Source organism: Microtus oregoni, unplaced genomic scaffold (genome assembly GCF_018167655.1).
Source record: "Microtus oregoni isolate MIOR12 unplaced genomic scaffold, Mior012 000032F_ref0000030, whole genome shotgun sequence".
Taxonomy (NCBI): domain Eukaryota; kingdom Metazoa; phylum Chordata; class Mammalia; order Rodentia; family Cricetidae; genus Microtus; species Microtus oregoni.
The window spans coordinates 14,507,962-14,526,197 of record NW_024543091.1 but is presented as its reverse complement, the minus strand read 5'-3'; the positions used below and the strand labels follow the sequence as shown (position 1 = coordinate 14,526,197).

The window sequence follows — 18,236 nt, the reverse complement described above, 5'->3', positions numbered from 1 at the left end:
GGGAATCACACATCAAAATGGTTTGTGAGTTTATTAAGATTCTGATAGATTTTATCTTTTATTTTATATTTTTATCTATTTTTATTCAAATTTTTGTATGCATATGTGTGTACATGTATATGATCAGGAGAAGGTGTTGTTTTCTCTGGAACTGGAGTTACAGGTAGCTGTAAGCCTCAAAGTGTGTGGGTTCTGGAAACCAAATCTATGTTCTCTGTAAGACCTGCAAGTGCTTTAAGCACTGAGATATCTCTCCAGCCCTTTATCACTTTTTATCCAATCACCTTTGCTTTAACAATAAAAATTAAGAAATGATGTATTTAGTAACTAAATTATATCAATAAAAGCAGGGGAAGATGTTAGCTTATCTTTTTTTTCTCTTCTCTAAGAAACATGGTAATTCTCTGATTTAAAAAAAAACAATAATGTTAATAATACACTCAAAAATGTTCTTGTAAAAAAAGGTCCGTATTTGTAGTATGATTTCTAATTGGTCTTAATAATTAAAAACCTGGAGTCAGATATTATTGGGTGAAAGCTGAAAGATCAGAGAATCAGAGCAGCCAGCCACTAGTTCTTACCTCTATAAAATCCTCAGATTGAATTGGGTATCCTGCCTCTACAAGTAATCAAACTGAATGCCATCTCTTTGAAACCTCAGACTGAATCCTCAGCTCCTGTCTTCTCCCCCCTTATACTCCTTTCTCTGCCCAGCCATATCACTTCCTATCTCAACCTCCCTAGTGCTAGGATTAAAGGTTGGAGCTACCACTGCCTGGCCTCTATGACTAACTAGTGCGGCTAGCCCCACACTCTGATCTTCAGGCAAGCTTAATTTGTTAAAGCTCAAACAAAATAGTACAAGTATTCACTATTTTTCTGGCAGCCATTAAAGCAGGGCATAGGAATGGCCCTTCTTGTGACAGAGAAATATGCATAAGCAAACAGAAGTAAAGGGGTGAAAATTAAGAATTTATTAAAGGTCTTTCTGCTCCTTAGAAGAGTATAAAATAGACTATCTTTTATTAGAAATGCATTCATTTCTTCCTTGCTTAGCTCTTGGCATTTTTAAGGCCTTAAATTAGCTACTGTGGCAATGAGAGAAAGGGACAAGGAGGAAGGTTGCTTTTCAAAAGGAGTCACAGGTGCATTTGAACCACTCTACCCTTGTTTCCTGAATACAGACAGAAAAGGTCTTGATGTGTCTTTGGCATGTTACGGGTGATAATCCTTTATGTTTCAGTGGAAAAAGAAATGTAAAGGTTAAAGCCCTTGTGATACACTTAAGGGCTGTTTTTGTCCCTGTTCCCTGTACTCAAGTTTCCCATCCCTTTGCCAAGTTTCCATCTGTTGGTTTCTTCCCTCTGACCTGCTTGTTACTGGTGGCTGGCACAGCATAGTGGGAATGTTTATTCATAATGTTTTAATAGATTAGATTCATTTAAGACAGTATTACTGAACATTGTACATGAAACACTTAGTTTTGAATGCAAGAAAGTATTCTGAGTTTCTACTAGCAAATTGTGTTTTTACTGATGATTGTGTTGTCATTTCATGTACAGTTCCTTCTCAAATGCTATCTACATAGACAGTCCATTTAATTTAAAGTGGTTTCAACCTTAACTGTTTATCACATATTGCTACAGTGGACTAAGGAAAAAAGCTTTTGTTCATATGCCAACACTGCCCAACCTCGACTTTCATAAAACTGGAGATGGGGTAAGAATTCTACCGTTTCTTCTTTTTTTTTTTTTTTTTTTTTTTTTTTTTCGAGACAGGGTTTCTCTGTGGCTTTGGAGCCTGTTCTGGAACTAGCTCTGTAGTCCAGGCTGGTCTCGAACTCACAGAGATCCGCCTGCCTCTGCCTCCCGAGTGCTGGGATTAAAGGCGTGCGCCACCACCGCCCGGCCTCTACCGTTTCTTCTTAATAAAGAGAAATATATCTTTAGTTGAATGCTTTCTGTACAATATTCTGGTTAAAAACTGAGAACTGTTCTTTATACAAATAAGAGGGAGAGAAAAATCACCCACAATGGCCAAAAGATGCTATCAAAACTTACCTACATAAACATGAAATTCAGGATAATATAGATCTATAATTACTAATTTGTAGATATGTCCGTAATATATATTGATGATGTCTGTTTGCCTAGGAAGGAAATTTGTAAGATAGCTATAGTATGCCCTCTCTAGGGCTGCTTGCTAATCAGTGTTGTTTTTATTGATACTAGATAAAGCTTTAGAACTATCAAAAACATTTGTTTGAGTCTAGCTGCCATATTTGTTTGTTTGTTTGTTTGGATTTTTTTGTTAAAGTTTTTGTTTTTGTTGTTTTGAAACAGAGACTCTGTATATAGCCCTGTCTGTCCTTGAACTCACTATGTTAGAGTGGCTATGAACTCACAGAGATCCACTTGCCTCTGCCTCTCAAGTGCTGTGATTGAAGTTGTGTGCCACTACACTAGGCTTTAGCTGCCATTTAAAGTGCTATATTCACCCTAAACTTGACTATTCTTTACTGATTCACTCATATATGCAAAGCTGTTACCTGTCTGCCAACAGCTCCATCATACTGTTTTGACCCAAGAGATGTATGCTGTATCTTCCAATAAGAATACATATCTTCAATGTACTTCAACTTAATTTCTCTGAAATTATATCATTATTATTATTTTGTAAAGTTAACTTTTCGTCTTTCCTTTCTATAGTTGGAAGGAGTTGAACCATCTGGGCAGCTTCAAAATATTGATGAGGAAGTTATCTCTTCTGCTTGCCGTCTTGTGTGTGAGTGGGCCCAGAAAGTGTTAAGCCAGCCATTTGACACAGTCTTGGAATTAGCCCACTTCCTTGTTAAGAGTCATTATATAGGCACCAAGTCAATGGCAGCTCTGACTGTGATGGCAGCAGCACCAGCAGGTATGGAAACTGACCACATTGCTATATTTAGAGCTAGTAGCAAGAGGAGAGGTTGGGGCCAGTAAGATGGCACAATAGGTAACGACACTGCTGCCAAGCCCTCTAACCAGAACTGAATCTCCTCCTACAAGTTGTCCTAGGATCTCTACAGGCACTCTGTGGCACAAGGGCACTCATGAATAAATGAATAAAATTTAAAGAATTCATTAATGAAATATTTGACCAAAGAGTTTCATCATTTTAGTATCTGTATGAGTTTATTCTTACTCCAGTTCACACTAAATGCAGATGTTTTATTAAGCCAACAAAATAAAAACTATATTGTTAAATTGTAGATCTTAATCCTATCTTTTGTGTGATGCTCTGCTAGAGTAAACTATTTGAATTTCCCTTCATTTGGGGGGATTTTTTTTTGTTATGTTTTGTTTTGTTTTGGGGTGGGGGTTTTGAGACAGGCTTCTCTGTGTAACAGTTCTGGCTGTCCTGGAACTTTCTTTGTAGACCAGGCTGACCTCAAACTCACTTCTGCTTCTGTTGAGATTAAAGGCGTGCGCCACTACCGCCCGGCTAATACTTTTTTTTTTTTAATTAAAAAAAAAAAAGACTGGGGCTGGAGAGATGGCTCAGAGGTTAAGAGCATTGCCTGCTCTTCCAAAGGTCCTGAGTTCAATTCCCAGCAACCACATGGTGGCTCACAACCACCTGTAATGGGGCCTGGTGCCCTCTTCTGGTCTGCTAGCATACACACAAACAGAATATTGTATTCATAATAAATAAATAAATATTAAAAAAAAGACTGTTTTTAAATATAAAGAATATTTTATGTATCTAGTTAGATGTTAAAAGTAAAATACGATTAAATTTTAAAATTATGTGCTAGGCTCCTATCCCAGAAATTAAGCTTGTCAATAAAACAATCCGAGCATTATGACTGGTTACCTGGTTTCGTAAATAACAAACCTTGTGAAGTGGTACTATAAAATAGCAAGAGTTTTGTTTGTTGTTTATTTGTTTTTAGACAGGGTCTCTATTGCATCGAGTCCAGGCTATTGTGGGACTTGTAATGTAAACCAGGCTGACCTTGAACTCATAGAAATCCTCCAACCTCTGTCTCCAAGGTGTTCACTACTTGTGGCTGCAAATGAAAAAAATTTTAATTTATTTTTATTTTATGTATTTTGGTGTTTTGCCCTCATGTATTTCTGTGTGAGGGTGTTGGATCTTCTGGATCTGGAGTTAACAGACAGGTGTGAGCTACCATGTGGGTTCTGGGAATTGAACTGAAGTCCTCTGGAAGAGCAGCCAGTGCTCTTAACTGCTGAGCCATCACTCCAGCCTGAGAAAAAATTTTTAAATGGCAGTTTAAGTGAGAATTTTAATTCAAAGAGAAAGTTTTAGAACTGACAATTTTAGCAATTAATATTATTATTGAAATATCGAATGCATTCCTAAATTAATAGCTGTGTGTAAGGTATCAATTCTAATGGAAAATTTTATACTTTATTTCTGTTAAACCTGACACTGTGAAGTAAATAAATTACGTTACTTTAGAAAATTATTTCTGTGAACAGAGAACAAAACTTGTTTTCCAAGATAGTTCTTCTAAGTTGAATCTAAATATTTTAAAATCTGCAGTACATTTATCCTGCAGAGAATTACCGTTTGTGGTGTGTATGAATGTATATAATGTCTCCTACTCACTTTACCACCAGTTGAGAACCAGTATCAGCAAAACAGCCTCCCACACTCACAGTAGCTAATCACAACTTTTCAAAACTTCATGAGTATAAACTCTATGTGACCAAACCAGATTTTGCACTCAAATTAGGCAGAAGCATGGTGGTGCTTAGTTAGTCCAATGTTTGTAGCTCACATACATGTTACCTCTCTTAATTCCTTTAGTAGGCCTGTGAGATAGATTGTTTCATTCTAGGAAACACGCTCTGGGAAGTGAAATCTTCTATCCTTGGCCAGATAAGTAATGAAGCTAGGATTTAAATACTGCTTACCTGTCTGTAAAGCCCAGGTACCCTGAGTTATTTCATACTACATTCTTATCTTCTGGAAGAATAAGACTTTGAAGAATGTGAAGCCTTCAGAACTGGAGGAGGCAGCACCATCTGTTTCCCATTATTTGCAAGACTAACCAAAAGAGAATGAGGGAATTTTTGAGGAATAAGTGTAAAGTGGAGAGGTGGCTCAGCAGTTAAGAGCACATGTTGCTCTTGCATATAACCTATGTTCTGTTCCCAGGACCCATACAGCAGCTCACAGCCATCTGTAGCTCCTGTCCCAGGGGTCTGAAGCCCTCTTCTGACCTTCTTCAGGCACCAGGCATGCACATAATGCACATGCAAGAATGCAAAACATTCATACACATAAAATAATAAATAAATCTTTAAAATGTAGTAAAAAGTGCACAGCAAACAGGTAATTTCCATATTTAAAAGAAATTTTTAGGGACACTAAACTTTTTGCCAATTGTGTTTACTGAAAACTTTAAATCTCTTGAAATTTTGTTCTTAACTCTTAGAAAATCTTTAAAAGAGTATTTATGGTAAATATTTTCATCCTTTGAAGGCAAACTAATTTTTTTTTTTTTTAAATATAGTGTCTGTCTTAAGGACAGGTTGTTACAAATGTCCTTTTTGTGAGTCAGCTGCTTGGAACTTAATTCCTGTCCAGAGACGCTGGCAAGAGGACAAGGCAGGAAGATGTGAGCCATTGGCAGAGGCTTTCCTGGGTGCAGGTGCTGGGAAGAAAGCTGAGACAGAGCCAGAGAAAGCAGTGAGGCTGAGTTCAAAGAGAATAAAACAATAATTACATTATTTAAAAGAAAAGGAGAGGATCAAAAATGAAGGATTACCGACCAGAGTTTGCAGAAGAGAATTCCTGTGTCTTTCTCTTCTTCTAGCCTTCCTCCCCCACCTGCACCAAGTTGTGGCTGTGTAACTAGAGTGATGAAGAGCAGAACCTGGCTGGGGACAGAAGGCAAGGTGCGAGAGCAGGCTATCCTGCTCCTGCTCAGCACATGGGACTTCCTTACCACTTAGTGCCACCTCCTAAGTATGAAATGAGCTTTGTGAAAGTACTTTTATTACATACTCAGTTTTCTTAAAATTTATATCTTGCTTTTTTTTTTGCTGTCTTACTGCTCTTTTTTAAAAGTTTTCTCAGTAACACTTTTCAAAATGCCTTAACATTAGAAATTTTGCTTCTTAATTTCTCTAGGTCACACTGGAATAATCATAATAACAATTAAAATAATGGTTCATATTTTTGTGAATTTCTGGTAAGATTAAAAACTTGTTTTCCCCACATAAATTTTTTTTTAGGCTGTGGAGTGGTTTTAGTGAATATTTATTAGGTTATTATTATGGGCTGAATAGTAAAATTATGAAAATTTATTAATTTTATCCTAATTACAGAAAGGGATAGAAAATTTGCTGGCCTTTAATACAACGTAAAAATGCTCTGTTGGCATGTATTTTTGTTAGTGGCCCCACATTTATGATATAGTTAATCCTTTAAAATTGTCTGCCATTGTTTACTTACCTGAAACTGCTCTGGTCAAACCATATTTTAGTATGTCAAAATCTTGCTGACAGATTTATAAACAGAGGTCTGTTACTTTGCTTTGTAAATAAGGTGAGGGTTAGAATATCCTTCCTAGTTGTTTTGTTCAGTAGATGACTACATACTCAAAGAAACTGAGTCATACGGCCTTCCACAAAAAGACAGCCTTTATTTTAGCTTTCCTTTGTGTTTATTTTCAGGACTTAAAGGAATTCCCCAGCCTTCTGCTTTTGTACCTACAGCTGAAAGTAATTCTTTTCAACCTCAAGCAAAGACTTTGCCATCTCCAATTGATGCTAAGCAACAGTTGCAACGGAAAATTCAAAAAAAGCAGCAAGAACAGAAACTACAATCCCCATTGCCAGGAGAATCCTCAGCAAAAAAAACAGAAGGCACTACAGCCAACGGAGTGGCTAATCTACCCAATGGAAACCCTGCGATCCTTTCTCCCCAGCCCATTGGGATTGTGGTGGCAGCAGTCCCTAGTCCCATTCCGGTAATGTTATTGCTACAGTTTGGCCTTACTGAGATAGTGGAAAGTCATTTATTTTATTAAAAGTGAAAGGTGAGAAGAAGGCAACCGTATGTGTAGCTATAATCATAAATTTTTTTTATGATCAGACTCAGCTTCAGTCATTTGTCTTTCATTTCAAATGTGTATTGCTAATGAAAAGCAAACTCTAAACCTAACAGAAGTGAATATATAAGGGATGAAGTGTGTATATAACCACTCAACTTTAGTAAGAATAAATTTATTTAAAAGTTGTTTTTATCTCTGGCTAATTCAAGAAAATACAACTATAAACTTTTGGGAGCCTAAAGTTTTTCTGAATATTGAAGTAAATCAAATTATAGTGTTAATGATTTTATAATTTAATGGAGCCTACTTCTGTGAATAGAGGAGTAGAATATTGTTCAGGTCACTGTCATACAACTAACATTATAGTGAAGGGGCTCTTCAGATTTAAGTGTTTCTTGCTAAAGTAAAATGATAAACTTACACTCTTATAGGTATTATTACTAAGGGGATACTTTCTCTGTTTTTCTTGTTCTTATAAGTATCTTCATCATTGCTATTTCATTAAAACTTCCAATATATGCTGCCGGGTGGTGGTGGCACACGCCTTTAATCCCAGCACTCGGGAGGCAGAGGCAGGCAGATCTGGTCTACAAAGCTATTTCCAGGCCAGCATCTTAACACAAAGAAACCCTGTCTCAAAAAAAAAAAAAAAAAAAAACACTTCCAATAACTGATGGCCGTATATCCACTGAGGAGCAGACTTCAGGAGACCTTAGTTTTGTCTAGGACCTCCTTATCCTCGTTAGTTTTTAACACTCTAAAAGTCTCCCAAGAGTGAGCTGTCTTGGAACAGATTCCAGTAGATACTTTAGAGTTTACCTTTCTTCATGATTTTATCTCTTCTCCCTGTAACCTCATTAAACCATTAGTTAGGCAAGTATTTATCGTAAGTTAATTGAGAAGTAACCAAGTCTTTTCCCAGGAATTACTATATTTCATAACTATTGCATTATTCTTATGTTTGTTAAAATATTTGAGGGCCTATTTATATACAAAAATATCCAAAAGAACTCTCTTCTAATATTAAAACTGCCTTATTTCTTTTTAGTTAACACTTAATAAATTCTTTAATATTATACAGATGTACAACATTCTGTTGTATCCTGAACTTAATTAGAACGGACTTTTTGTTTTCTATGTTTTTGCAGGTCCAGCGGACCAGGCAGTTAGTAACTTCACCGAGTCCCATGAGTTCTCCTGATGGCAAGGTTCTTCCCCTCAATGTGCAGGTGGTCACTCAGCACATGCAGTCTGTGAAACAGACACCAAAGACTCCTCAGAACGTTCCAGCCAGTCCTGGTGGGGACCGTTCTGCCCGGCACCGCTACCCTCAGATCTTACCCAAGCCAGCAAACACCAGTGCACTCACCATCCGCTCTCCTACAACTGTGCTCTTTACCAGCAGTCCCATCAAGACTGCCGTTGTACCTGCATCACACGTGAGCTCTCTGAATGTGGTGAAAATGACAACAATATCCCTCACGCCCAGTAACAATAATGCCCCTCCTAAACATTCTGCCTCAGTCAGCAGTGCTACTGGAACAACAGAGGAATCGAGGAGCATTCCTCAGATCAAGAATGGTTCTGTTGTTTCCCTTCAGTCTCCTGGGTCTAGGGCCAGCAGCACTGGGGGAACTTCCAGTGTGGAAGTCAAAATGGAACCAGAAGGTTCATCAGATGAGCATCCTCTACAGTGCCAAGAGAACTCTGAGGGGACTAAAGCTCCCCTAACAACACCTAGTGCCCTTTGGGGGCAGAAAAGTAATACAGATGGAGCAGTGTCCAAACCTTCCAATGAAGGTGTCGTTGAAGTAAAAGCAACTAAGGTCTGTGACCAGAGGACCAAATGTAAAAGTCGCTGTAATGAAATTCTGCCAGCCATCTCAGCAGGCAATAATCAAAGCACTGTTACTCTCTCGGTTGCTACTCAGAACTTACCTTTCACCAGCACCAGCTCACCATCAAATGGTGACTCAGTAAATAAAGACCCTAAATTATGCACTAAAAGTCCAAGAAAACGACTGTCTGCTACACTGCAAGAGTCTCAGGTGCCTCCTGTAAAGAAACCAATTGTGGAGCAGCTTTCTGCAGCTACCGTAGAAGGTCAGAAACCAGGCACTGTTAAGAAGGACCAAAAGGCTCCACATTCAGGGACAACAGAAAGCTCAACAGCAGGTGCTCAGATTCCTAACAAGGTGTCAATCAGTGTCAATTCACACATCATAGAGGATGAGCCCTTGAACCCTACTCTTGTAGCCAGTGAATCAGTTCTGGAGCAGCAAACAACGCCATCATCGTCTCCAGATGTAAAAGTAAAACTTGAAGGGACTGTCTTTCTCTTGGACTGTGAGGCAAAATCAGATGGCAGCTTTAATCCTAACGAATGGCAGCAAGTTACTAAGGGTCCTGACCTCATAGCTGCCAGCTGTGAACAGCAAGATATTAGTGTTATGACCGTTCCCGAACATTCTGATATCCATGATCTAGAGAGATCTGTTTGGGAATTAGAAGGGATACCACAGGACACATACAGCCAGCAGCTACATAGCCGGATTCCAGAATCTTCTTTGAATCAAATACAAGCACAGTCTTCAGATCAGTTACCATTGCAGTCCGAACTGAAAGAGTTTGAGTCTTCTGTTTCCCAGACAAATGAAAGCTACTTTCCTTTTGATGATGAACTTACACAAGATAGCATTGTGGAAGAGCTGGTGCTTATGGAGCAGCAGATGTCAATGAATAATTCACATTCTTATGGTAACTGCTTGGGAATGACCCTTCAGAGTCAGTCAGTAACTCCAGGAGCTCCAATGTCATCTCATGTTTCCAGCACCCACTTCTATCATCCAATCCATAGCAATGGCACTCCAATTCACACACCTACACCCACACCCACTCCTACACCAACCCCAACGCCAACGCCAACTCCCACATCCGAAATGATTGCTGGGTCTCAGAGTCTATCACGGGAGAGCCCGTGTTCCAGGCTTGCCCAGACAACACCTGTGGATAGTGCTTTAGGAAGTAGCCGACACACACCCATTGGTACTCCTCATTCTAATTGCAGCAGTAGTGTCCCTCCAAGCCCTGTTGAATGCAGGAATCCATTTGCATTCACCCCAATAAGCTCCAGTATGGCTTATCACGATGCCAGCATTGTCTCCAGCAGTCCTGTGAAGCCAATGCAGAGACCCATGGCCACGCACCCTGATAAAACCAAGCTTGAGTGGATGAATAATGGTTATAGTGGGGTTGGTAGTTCATCAGTTTCTGGCCATGGCATTCTCCCAAGCTATCAGGAGCTAGTAGAAGATCGTTTCAGGAAACCCCATGCCTTTGCCGTGCCCGGACAGTCATATCAGTCTCAGTCCAGACACCATGACACTCATTTTGGTCATTTGACTCCCGTCTCTCCTGTGCAGCATCAAGGTGCCACTGTAAACACCAACAAGCAAGAAGGGTTTGCAGTCCCCGCTCCTCTTGATAATAAAGGGACTAATTCATCTGCCAGCAACAACTTCAGGTGCCGGAGTGTGAGCCCTGCTGTCCATCGCCAACGGAATCTTAGCGGAAGCACCCTCTATCCTGTGTCTAATATCCCACGGTCTAATGTAACCCCCTTTGGAAGTCCAGTAACCCCAGAAGTTCATGTTTTCACAAATGCTCACACAGATGCATGTGCCAACAACATAGCTCAAAGAAGTCAGTCAGTCCCCTTGACAGTCATGATGCAGACAGCTTTCCCAAACGCTCTGCAAAAGCAAACAAACAGTAAAAAAATCACTAACGTTTTGTTGAGCAAACTCGATTCTGACAATGATGATGCAGTGAGAGGTTTGGGAATGAACAACATGCCCTCCAATTACACAGCCCGGATGAATCTCACTCAAATTTTGGAAACTTCCCCTGTTTTTCCTAGTGCCAATTCACAAAATATGATCGATTCCAGCACTTCAGTTTATGAGTTCCAAACACCATCTTACCTCACCAAAAGTAATAGCACCGATCAGATCAGTTTTTCTCCTGGAGATAATCAAGCACAATCTGAAATTGGAGAACAGCAATTAGATTTTAATAGCACTGTTAAAGACCTGTTGAGTGGAGACAACCTGCAAACCAGCCAGCCCCTGGGAGGTCAGGTCGCATCTGATCTCACCAACACTGCATCTGATTTCCCTAGTGACATCAGGTTGTCTTCTGACCTCTCAGGCAGCATCAATGATTTGAACACCTTAGACCCAAATCTACTGTTTGATCCAGGTCGTCAGCAGGGACAGGATGATGAAGCCACACTGGAAGAATTAAAGAATGACCCACTGTTTCAACAGATTTGCAGTGAGTCAATGAACTCTATGACTTCATCAGGTTTTGAATGGATAGAAAGCAAGGACCATCCTACTGTTGAAATGTTGGGATAAATTGTGTTTTATAATATGTAGCACACTGTATCTAAAGACATATGTATTGTATTTGTCTTAATGGAAGTGCCTCCCGCAGCAGAAACACTATTAATTGTGACATTTTAAAAGCGTTTGCTGCAGAAGTGGTTTCTTCTTCAATAGGAAATGGTTAGACTTGCCTCAGTTCTGGACAGGTTTCTGAAGACAGTAGGCTGTAGAGCAAGTATTAGGTTTTAAATTTTATAATGTTCCCCCATTTAATTTGCTAGTAAAGAATCCAGCTTTTTACAAGAGCAGTCTGGGTCTTTATTTTGTATAAGTTTATTTTAATTCATCAGTTGATCTACATAGAAACCATCCATTTTTAGTCATAGGCTGTTTTATTGTTGGCATTATCTTTTAGGTATGAAATCATAGCTAAGGTATACTGTAGGCAAGAGAGTCTTCCTTAAAACAGGGATAATATTCAGGTTATTATAAATATTTAAGCTTGAAACATGAAGCTACTGTAGGATGAGAAATCTCTGTAGGACTTTCTGGGGATTTGTTCCATTTACTCCCACAATGAAGGGCTGATGTAGGAGAAAACAATGGAAAGCAAATGTTAATTTAAGGGAAGTAAAAGCTGCACTAAAAATTTTAAGAGGAAAACTAGTAGCCATTTATTTGTGACATTGCATTAGTCCAGTTTTAAAAGGTGACTTTTAAAATGGAGCTCTCTAGCTCGCACACTTTGTTTCTCCCTCTCTTCCTGTCCCTCTTGATCCCCCTCTCCTTCCTACTCCGATCTCTCCCGTCCCTTTTTCTTCTTCCCTCCCCTCCCCATCACTTACACATAGAGAGAGAGAGAGAGAGAGAGAGAGAGAGAGAGAGACATACACTAGACATTGAAATTTAATAGCAGAAATACAAGCATGTTAGAAAAATGTCTTGTGTTTTATTATTTGCTTGTTGAGATTGGAGTGTTAGAAGGGAAATAGAGACTTTTTCTTAGTTTCCTCACCATAGCTCTGTGTACATGCTGAAGCTACTAAAGAATTCTTTTTAATGCTTTCGCCATGGTATCCTTTAGTAATCAGCTTTTTTCCTCAGTTTGCTCGCTCCTTTGCTTCTCTGAATGTAGTGATGCAGTTTGATCATGGATCCTTTGCAAAACACCAAGCAGGAAAAATAATATTAAGAGCCCAGCGAAAAATCGTTTCCTCATGTGAGGTGTGGAGCCTCAGATCTTTGTTCTCTGATAAAGCAAAGGGGTGATGATAGTACTTGAAGAGGAGGACCATTTTATTACTTGTTTAATTATTTATTGTGGTGGACACAGCTGCAAAAGAAGCAAAGCACTCAGGATTTGTTTTAAAGTGTTTCTCTGTGGCTCCTGTTTTGGTTTATGAATAGTATTTATGAATTTCATGTTAACAAAACTAGTGGGCAGCTTCATTTAAGTGAGTTTCAAGGTAATTTTCAGAGAGATATTAAAGTTAACCTTAAGTTCTTAAAAGCTAACATGAAACCATTCACTATACTCTCCTGAACCTAGCCAAGCTTTTCTTTACCTTAATTCAAAAATAAATCGGAAGACCGCAATCCAAATATTTAACAAATATGATGGAAGGGTTAATTTAATAAGGGTCCATTGTTTAACAGATTTGAAAAGTAGGGTATTAACATATTCTAATAAATCAATGGTGCTAGAGTTGGCTCAGAGGTTTATCTATGGATGTGTTGTAGTTACTGGCATATGTGTGTGTTTGCTGTTAATTTGATTTAATTGATTTGTTAGATTTTTTTTGATACTAGTTACTTCTTCACTGTACATTGAGATACAGCACTACTGCACACCAAAGTATGTAATACCCAAAGGAAACTGTGTGATTTCTTCTGACAAATGACGGGAGCCTTTCTCAGTGAGATACTCTGAAAAGGAGACTTTGAGGCCATTCTAATCCCTGTTTACATGTTAGCTTCCTACTAATGAAAAAAATAATGGAAATCTTTTTTGATAAAAAAAAAATATAGAAACTGGAGGATTTTTACCCCCCCCCCCCCATGTACAGTATTGCAGCAAACTCTTTAAATTTGGCTGAATTCGTCCAGCAAACTTTTTGGGGTTCATATATTGCACTAAATTTGTTGAACCTGTGGTAGGCACATCTCTTAGGATAAATGCAACCAATACAGTCCACAGATTAAAATTTTTAAATGTGTTTCATTATGAAAAGACAAAATATCATCAAAGTGACAGATGAAATTGTCTTATGTAGCAATGTGCACTGATCTCAATGAGATATTTCTATTTCTTATTCTCTTACACGAGAATATTCCAGCAGGAAGAATTAAGTTTAGTTTGCTTCACCATGTTAATACATGATCACAAAATGTGCATGAGTGTTCTTGACTTATCTTGTACAGTACTAGGTAATCCTGTAACCACTTTTTTTCCCCTCTTGGCTGTATTGAAACTGGCTCTGTGTTAACCAGGTGAGCATAGTTATTCACAGGTTATTTTGCTTTTTTAATGTTTACTAATTCTGCTTAGTTGTTGAATATGTTCTTTTCTTGGGATTTTTTCATTGTTTTGATGTTTAAAACATTTTGCATACTGTTTTATCATGATAAGACTTCATGAAGTAAATACTTTTGCATATAATTGCAATAAGCACTGACTTTTGAACTGAGCAAGAAGGAGCGTATTTGTGCAGTGCATCTGAGGTTCAGATAACAGTCTTGTACTACAGTGTGCTTACTACACCAGAGGTGACAAAAGCAAGCCCTGTTGTGTGTCTCATTTAGTGCAGAGTCAGATCCCGGTGCTTTGTTGTCTGTTGTACCTGCTGAGATCACAGTAGTTGAACATCGCAGTAGCATTTCAGTTCTCTTTTTTATTCAAAGTGCTCAAATTGTTTTTTAAATGTTTTCAAAAACAATTAAAACATTTTATATTATACTGACTGGATGTTAAGATGATTTATGGGATGTGTTTTTATAGACAATTGCCATTTTATAAATTTGTACCTGATGCTATATTTCCCTCAAACTGGTGAAACGGTGGGGAGCAGGGGTGTGTAAAAATGGTACAAGGCATAGTGTGCCACATCTCTGCTGATCCAAAAGAACTGACAGCTTGTTCTCATGCTTGTGCTCGCTCTCCCTCCCTCCCTCCCTCCTCCTCCCTGCCTCCCTCCCTTCTCTGGAATTGGGTTGTTCAATTGAGATTTATTGCCATTGGTACATGGCATAGAGTGTATGTTTTGTAAAAGACTATCTTCTCTTTTGTTCATTCACATGGTATTTCCTTTCAGGTGTCAGATTGAGGACTATCTAGGTTTCTGTGTTTCAGGAACATTAAATACAAAGATGAAGATTTTAAAGTCCCAGATGTGTTAGAATGTACAGAAATTATAAGCCAGGGCTGGAGAGATGGCTCAGAGATTAAAAGCATTGCCTGCTCTTCCAAAGGTCCTGAGTTCAATTCCCAGCAACCACATGGTGGCTCACAACCATTTGTAATGAGGTCTGGTGCCCTCTTCTGGCCTGCAAGCATACACACAGACAGAATATTGTATACATAATAAATAAATAAATAAATATTTTTTAAAAAAGAAAGAAATTATAAGCCAGAGAACAGGCCATAGGTCTACAAAGAGGCAGAAAATAACAGAAACTTCAGCTTCTACAAAGCCATGGAACCAGGGTTCGAGTTGGGATTTGGTCACTTTGATACAGAATCTGCAAGAACCAATATCTGGGAATATAACATATCATATCCATGTTCTAAATTAAACAGCCTACTTACCTGTATATACATTATATCTGACAGCCCCACTATCACCTCTGACCTCGATCCCCGAGTTCAGACAGGTGGAAGCAATCACAAAGTGAATGAAAATTGAGAAAGGAAGGTGAGTAAAATACAGGAAGACTCTCACATTAGACAGATAGGTAGTCACTCACAAAAGAGAAAGATTGAGAAAGAAGGTGGGTGAACTGTCCAGGAAGGCTCCCACATAGATTGGACCTACAAACCAAAACTCCAAAGCACTTGAAAATGAAAGTAATCCTGAAAACTATAAATCTCTCACCATAAAAGCAATGAGCCTCCTGGGTGTTGCTTTAAGTATGACAGTCTAAGGAAATTTAGCTGTTGTCTTAACAATTTTAGTGTCAGAAGTAGTAGCATGTGCCTGAAGTCCCAGCTACTGAGATGCTAAGGCAGGAAGATTTTCCTCAGCCTAGGAGCTTGAGATGAGCTTGACCAATGGATTGAAACTTCACCCCTGGGAAATAAAACTGGAGACAGAAGGTTCAAGGAGTTCGTTCAATGGTTTATTTGCACGGACAGGTCCTGCCTTCTGTTTCTTCAGTTGTTTCATCACCAGCTTTGGTTTGTGTTACATCATAGTCACTGTGGTTCCCTTAGTATGTCCTCCTTCATCCCAAGGATAAGGAAGGGCAGTTCTTACTGCCTTTATCAGAGAAAAAGCTTTTCCAGAATCTCCCAGTTACTCAATGTACACATCCTCCCAGTTTCATTGGACAAGCGCAAATCTAAAAAAGCCAGTTTGTTAGATTATTGGTTCATTATTCATGGTTGGTAGAGGAGCCTGCTTTCTGCATGTGGTCATCTTGAGGGCCATTGAGATGGCTCAATAGGTAAAGGTACCTACCCCCAAGTCTTAAGTTCAGTTACCAGGACCCATGTGGTGACAAGAGAATGATTTCCCCAAGTTGTCCTCTGACCTCCACAGGCACTCTGTGATGAACATGTGCACACACAAATAAAAATACTGTGATACTAAGTTTCATAACCTAAAAATATCAATGATTTCATCTCTGGGAGGGGACCATTAGTGGTCAAAAGGAAAACAACAGCTGAGTAAGATCAGTTTTAAATATTGTGTGTGTGTGTGTGTGTGTGTGTGAGAGAGAGAGAGAGAGAGAGAGAGAGAGAGAGAGAGAGAGAGAGAGAGACAGAGAGCGCATGTGTGCTGGTGCCCACAGAACCCAAAAGAGAACGTTGGATCTCCCTGAGCTGGAGTTACATAGTGCTGGAAACTGAATTCAGTATCTCTCGAAGAGCAGTACATGCTCTTAGCTGCTGTGCCCACCTTTGGGAGTTCAGAGCTTGGTAAAGAACTAGTTACAGAGTTGGCTATGTAATATGCTATGTGGAAGAAAAGAGAAGGCTAAGAGAGCGTGTTTGATTTGGGATTTTCTTTTTTGTTTTGGTGGTGTTGTTTTCAAGACAAGATTTCTCTGTATAGAACCCTGGATGTCCTGGAACTCACTCTGTAGACCAGGCTGGCCTCGAACTCACAGACATCCTCCTGCCTCTGCCTCCCGAGACAAAAAAATTCACTATCACTGCACTACACAGCTTTTTTGTTGTTGATTGGTTGTTTTTTTGAGAGGCTAAAGGTTTGTTAAGACTTCAGTTAGTTCGCTGATATAAACTGCTAACTGGTATCCACCCTTCTCTGTAAACTGACAAATTGGGTATTATTCTCATAACTACAAATTGTCTTAGTTTCTATTACTACAGTAAACCACATTTTCTTATTAAATGTATATAGTGGATGTTAATGTATTATTAATGGACATTTAAATAACATTACAAGTTTGTTAATTCAATCATAAATAATGTAAAGTCTTTTTTAAGTGTACAGCTGCTCTGGAGTTAATAATCTCACAGGAGAAGGAAGTAAAGACAGAAAAATTGACATTTCAAGAAAGGCAGGCAGAGTTCCGTGAGTTCAAGGACAGCGTAGCTTACAAACTGAGTTCTAGGACAGCCAAAGCTCTTACACAGAGAAACCCTGTCTAAAAAACAAGACTGCCCCTTAAAAGGGCTTTTTCTAGGAAAGAAGGGAAAACAGTTTTATAAATATATCATGAGAATGGTCTTGTGACAATGTGTAGAGTATCTGTTTGCTTTAGATCCTATACTAAATCGTTTGTATATGTTCTCATTTCCTGACTGTAAGAGTCCTGAGAGAATATTTTTCAGATGAGAGAATTGTATTTCAGCGATGAGATGATGGAGGTGGTAGTAGCAGGACTAGAGCAGCCTCCGTCTTGAAGCCCAGTGCTACACCGAATGCTGTACATAATCAAGTCCTTGCTTACACTACCTACCTACTACAGTGCTCTGACCTGGTTATTTCTTTTCCCTTTTCTGCTTTTCAGTCTTTTTATTTTTCCTCATTGCCTTAGATTTTACCTGTGGTTTAGTTTTCTAATTTTTGTTGTTTGTTTAAAATTTGTATGTGTATGAGTCTTGCCTGAATGTTAACACAGACCAGAAGAGAGCACTGGGTCTCCCTAGAACTAGAGGTTCAGGAGATTGTGAGCTGCTGTATGGGTACTGGGAACCAAACCTGGGTCCCTTTAAAGAGCAGCAAGTGCTCTTAACTGCTGGCCCATCCCTCAAAAAATAATAATGAAAGCCGGGCGGTGGTGGCGCACGCCTTTAATCCCAGCACTCGGGAGGCAGAGGCAGGTGGATCTCTGGGAGTTCGAGGCCAGCCTGGTCTACAAGAGCTAGTTCCAGGACAGGAACCAAAAGCTATGGAGAAACCCTGTCTCGAAAAATCAAAAATAATAATAATAATAATAATAATGAAATATTTTAAGGAATATTTTTCCACCCTCAATCCAGCCCTAGGAAGGCAACAGCAGGTAGATCTCTTGAGTGCCAGTCAGCTAAAGCTACACAATGAGACCCTGTTTCACAAACAGTAAGACAACTGAGTAATTGAGGAAATTTG

The 18,236-nt window shown here is 39.0% G+C and overlaps 1 protein-coding gene across 2 annotated transcripts in view; it reads left to right on the top strand.

Moving 5' to 3' along the window:
• Positions 1-14,416, top strand: part of Rfx7 (regulatory factor X7) — an 84,512-nt gene extending 70,096 nt beyond the window's left edge. For both annotated transcript variants that reach the window (XM_041679436.1, XM_041679435.1), the window contains exons 7-10: positions 1,635-1,719; positions 2,709-2,916; positions 6,693-6,988; positions 8,221-14,416. In XM_041679436.1, the coding sequence (XP_041535370.1) occupies positions 1,635-1,719; positions 2,709-2,916; positions 6,693-6,988; positions 8,221-11,490 (3,859 nt within the window). In that variant the 3' untranslated portion in view covers positions 11,491-14,416. The remainder of the gene's footprint in view (positions 1-1,634; positions 1,720-2,708; positions 2,917-6,692; positions 6,989-8,220) is intronic.
• The last annotated feature ends 3,820 nt before the right edge of the window (positions 14,417-18,236 follow it).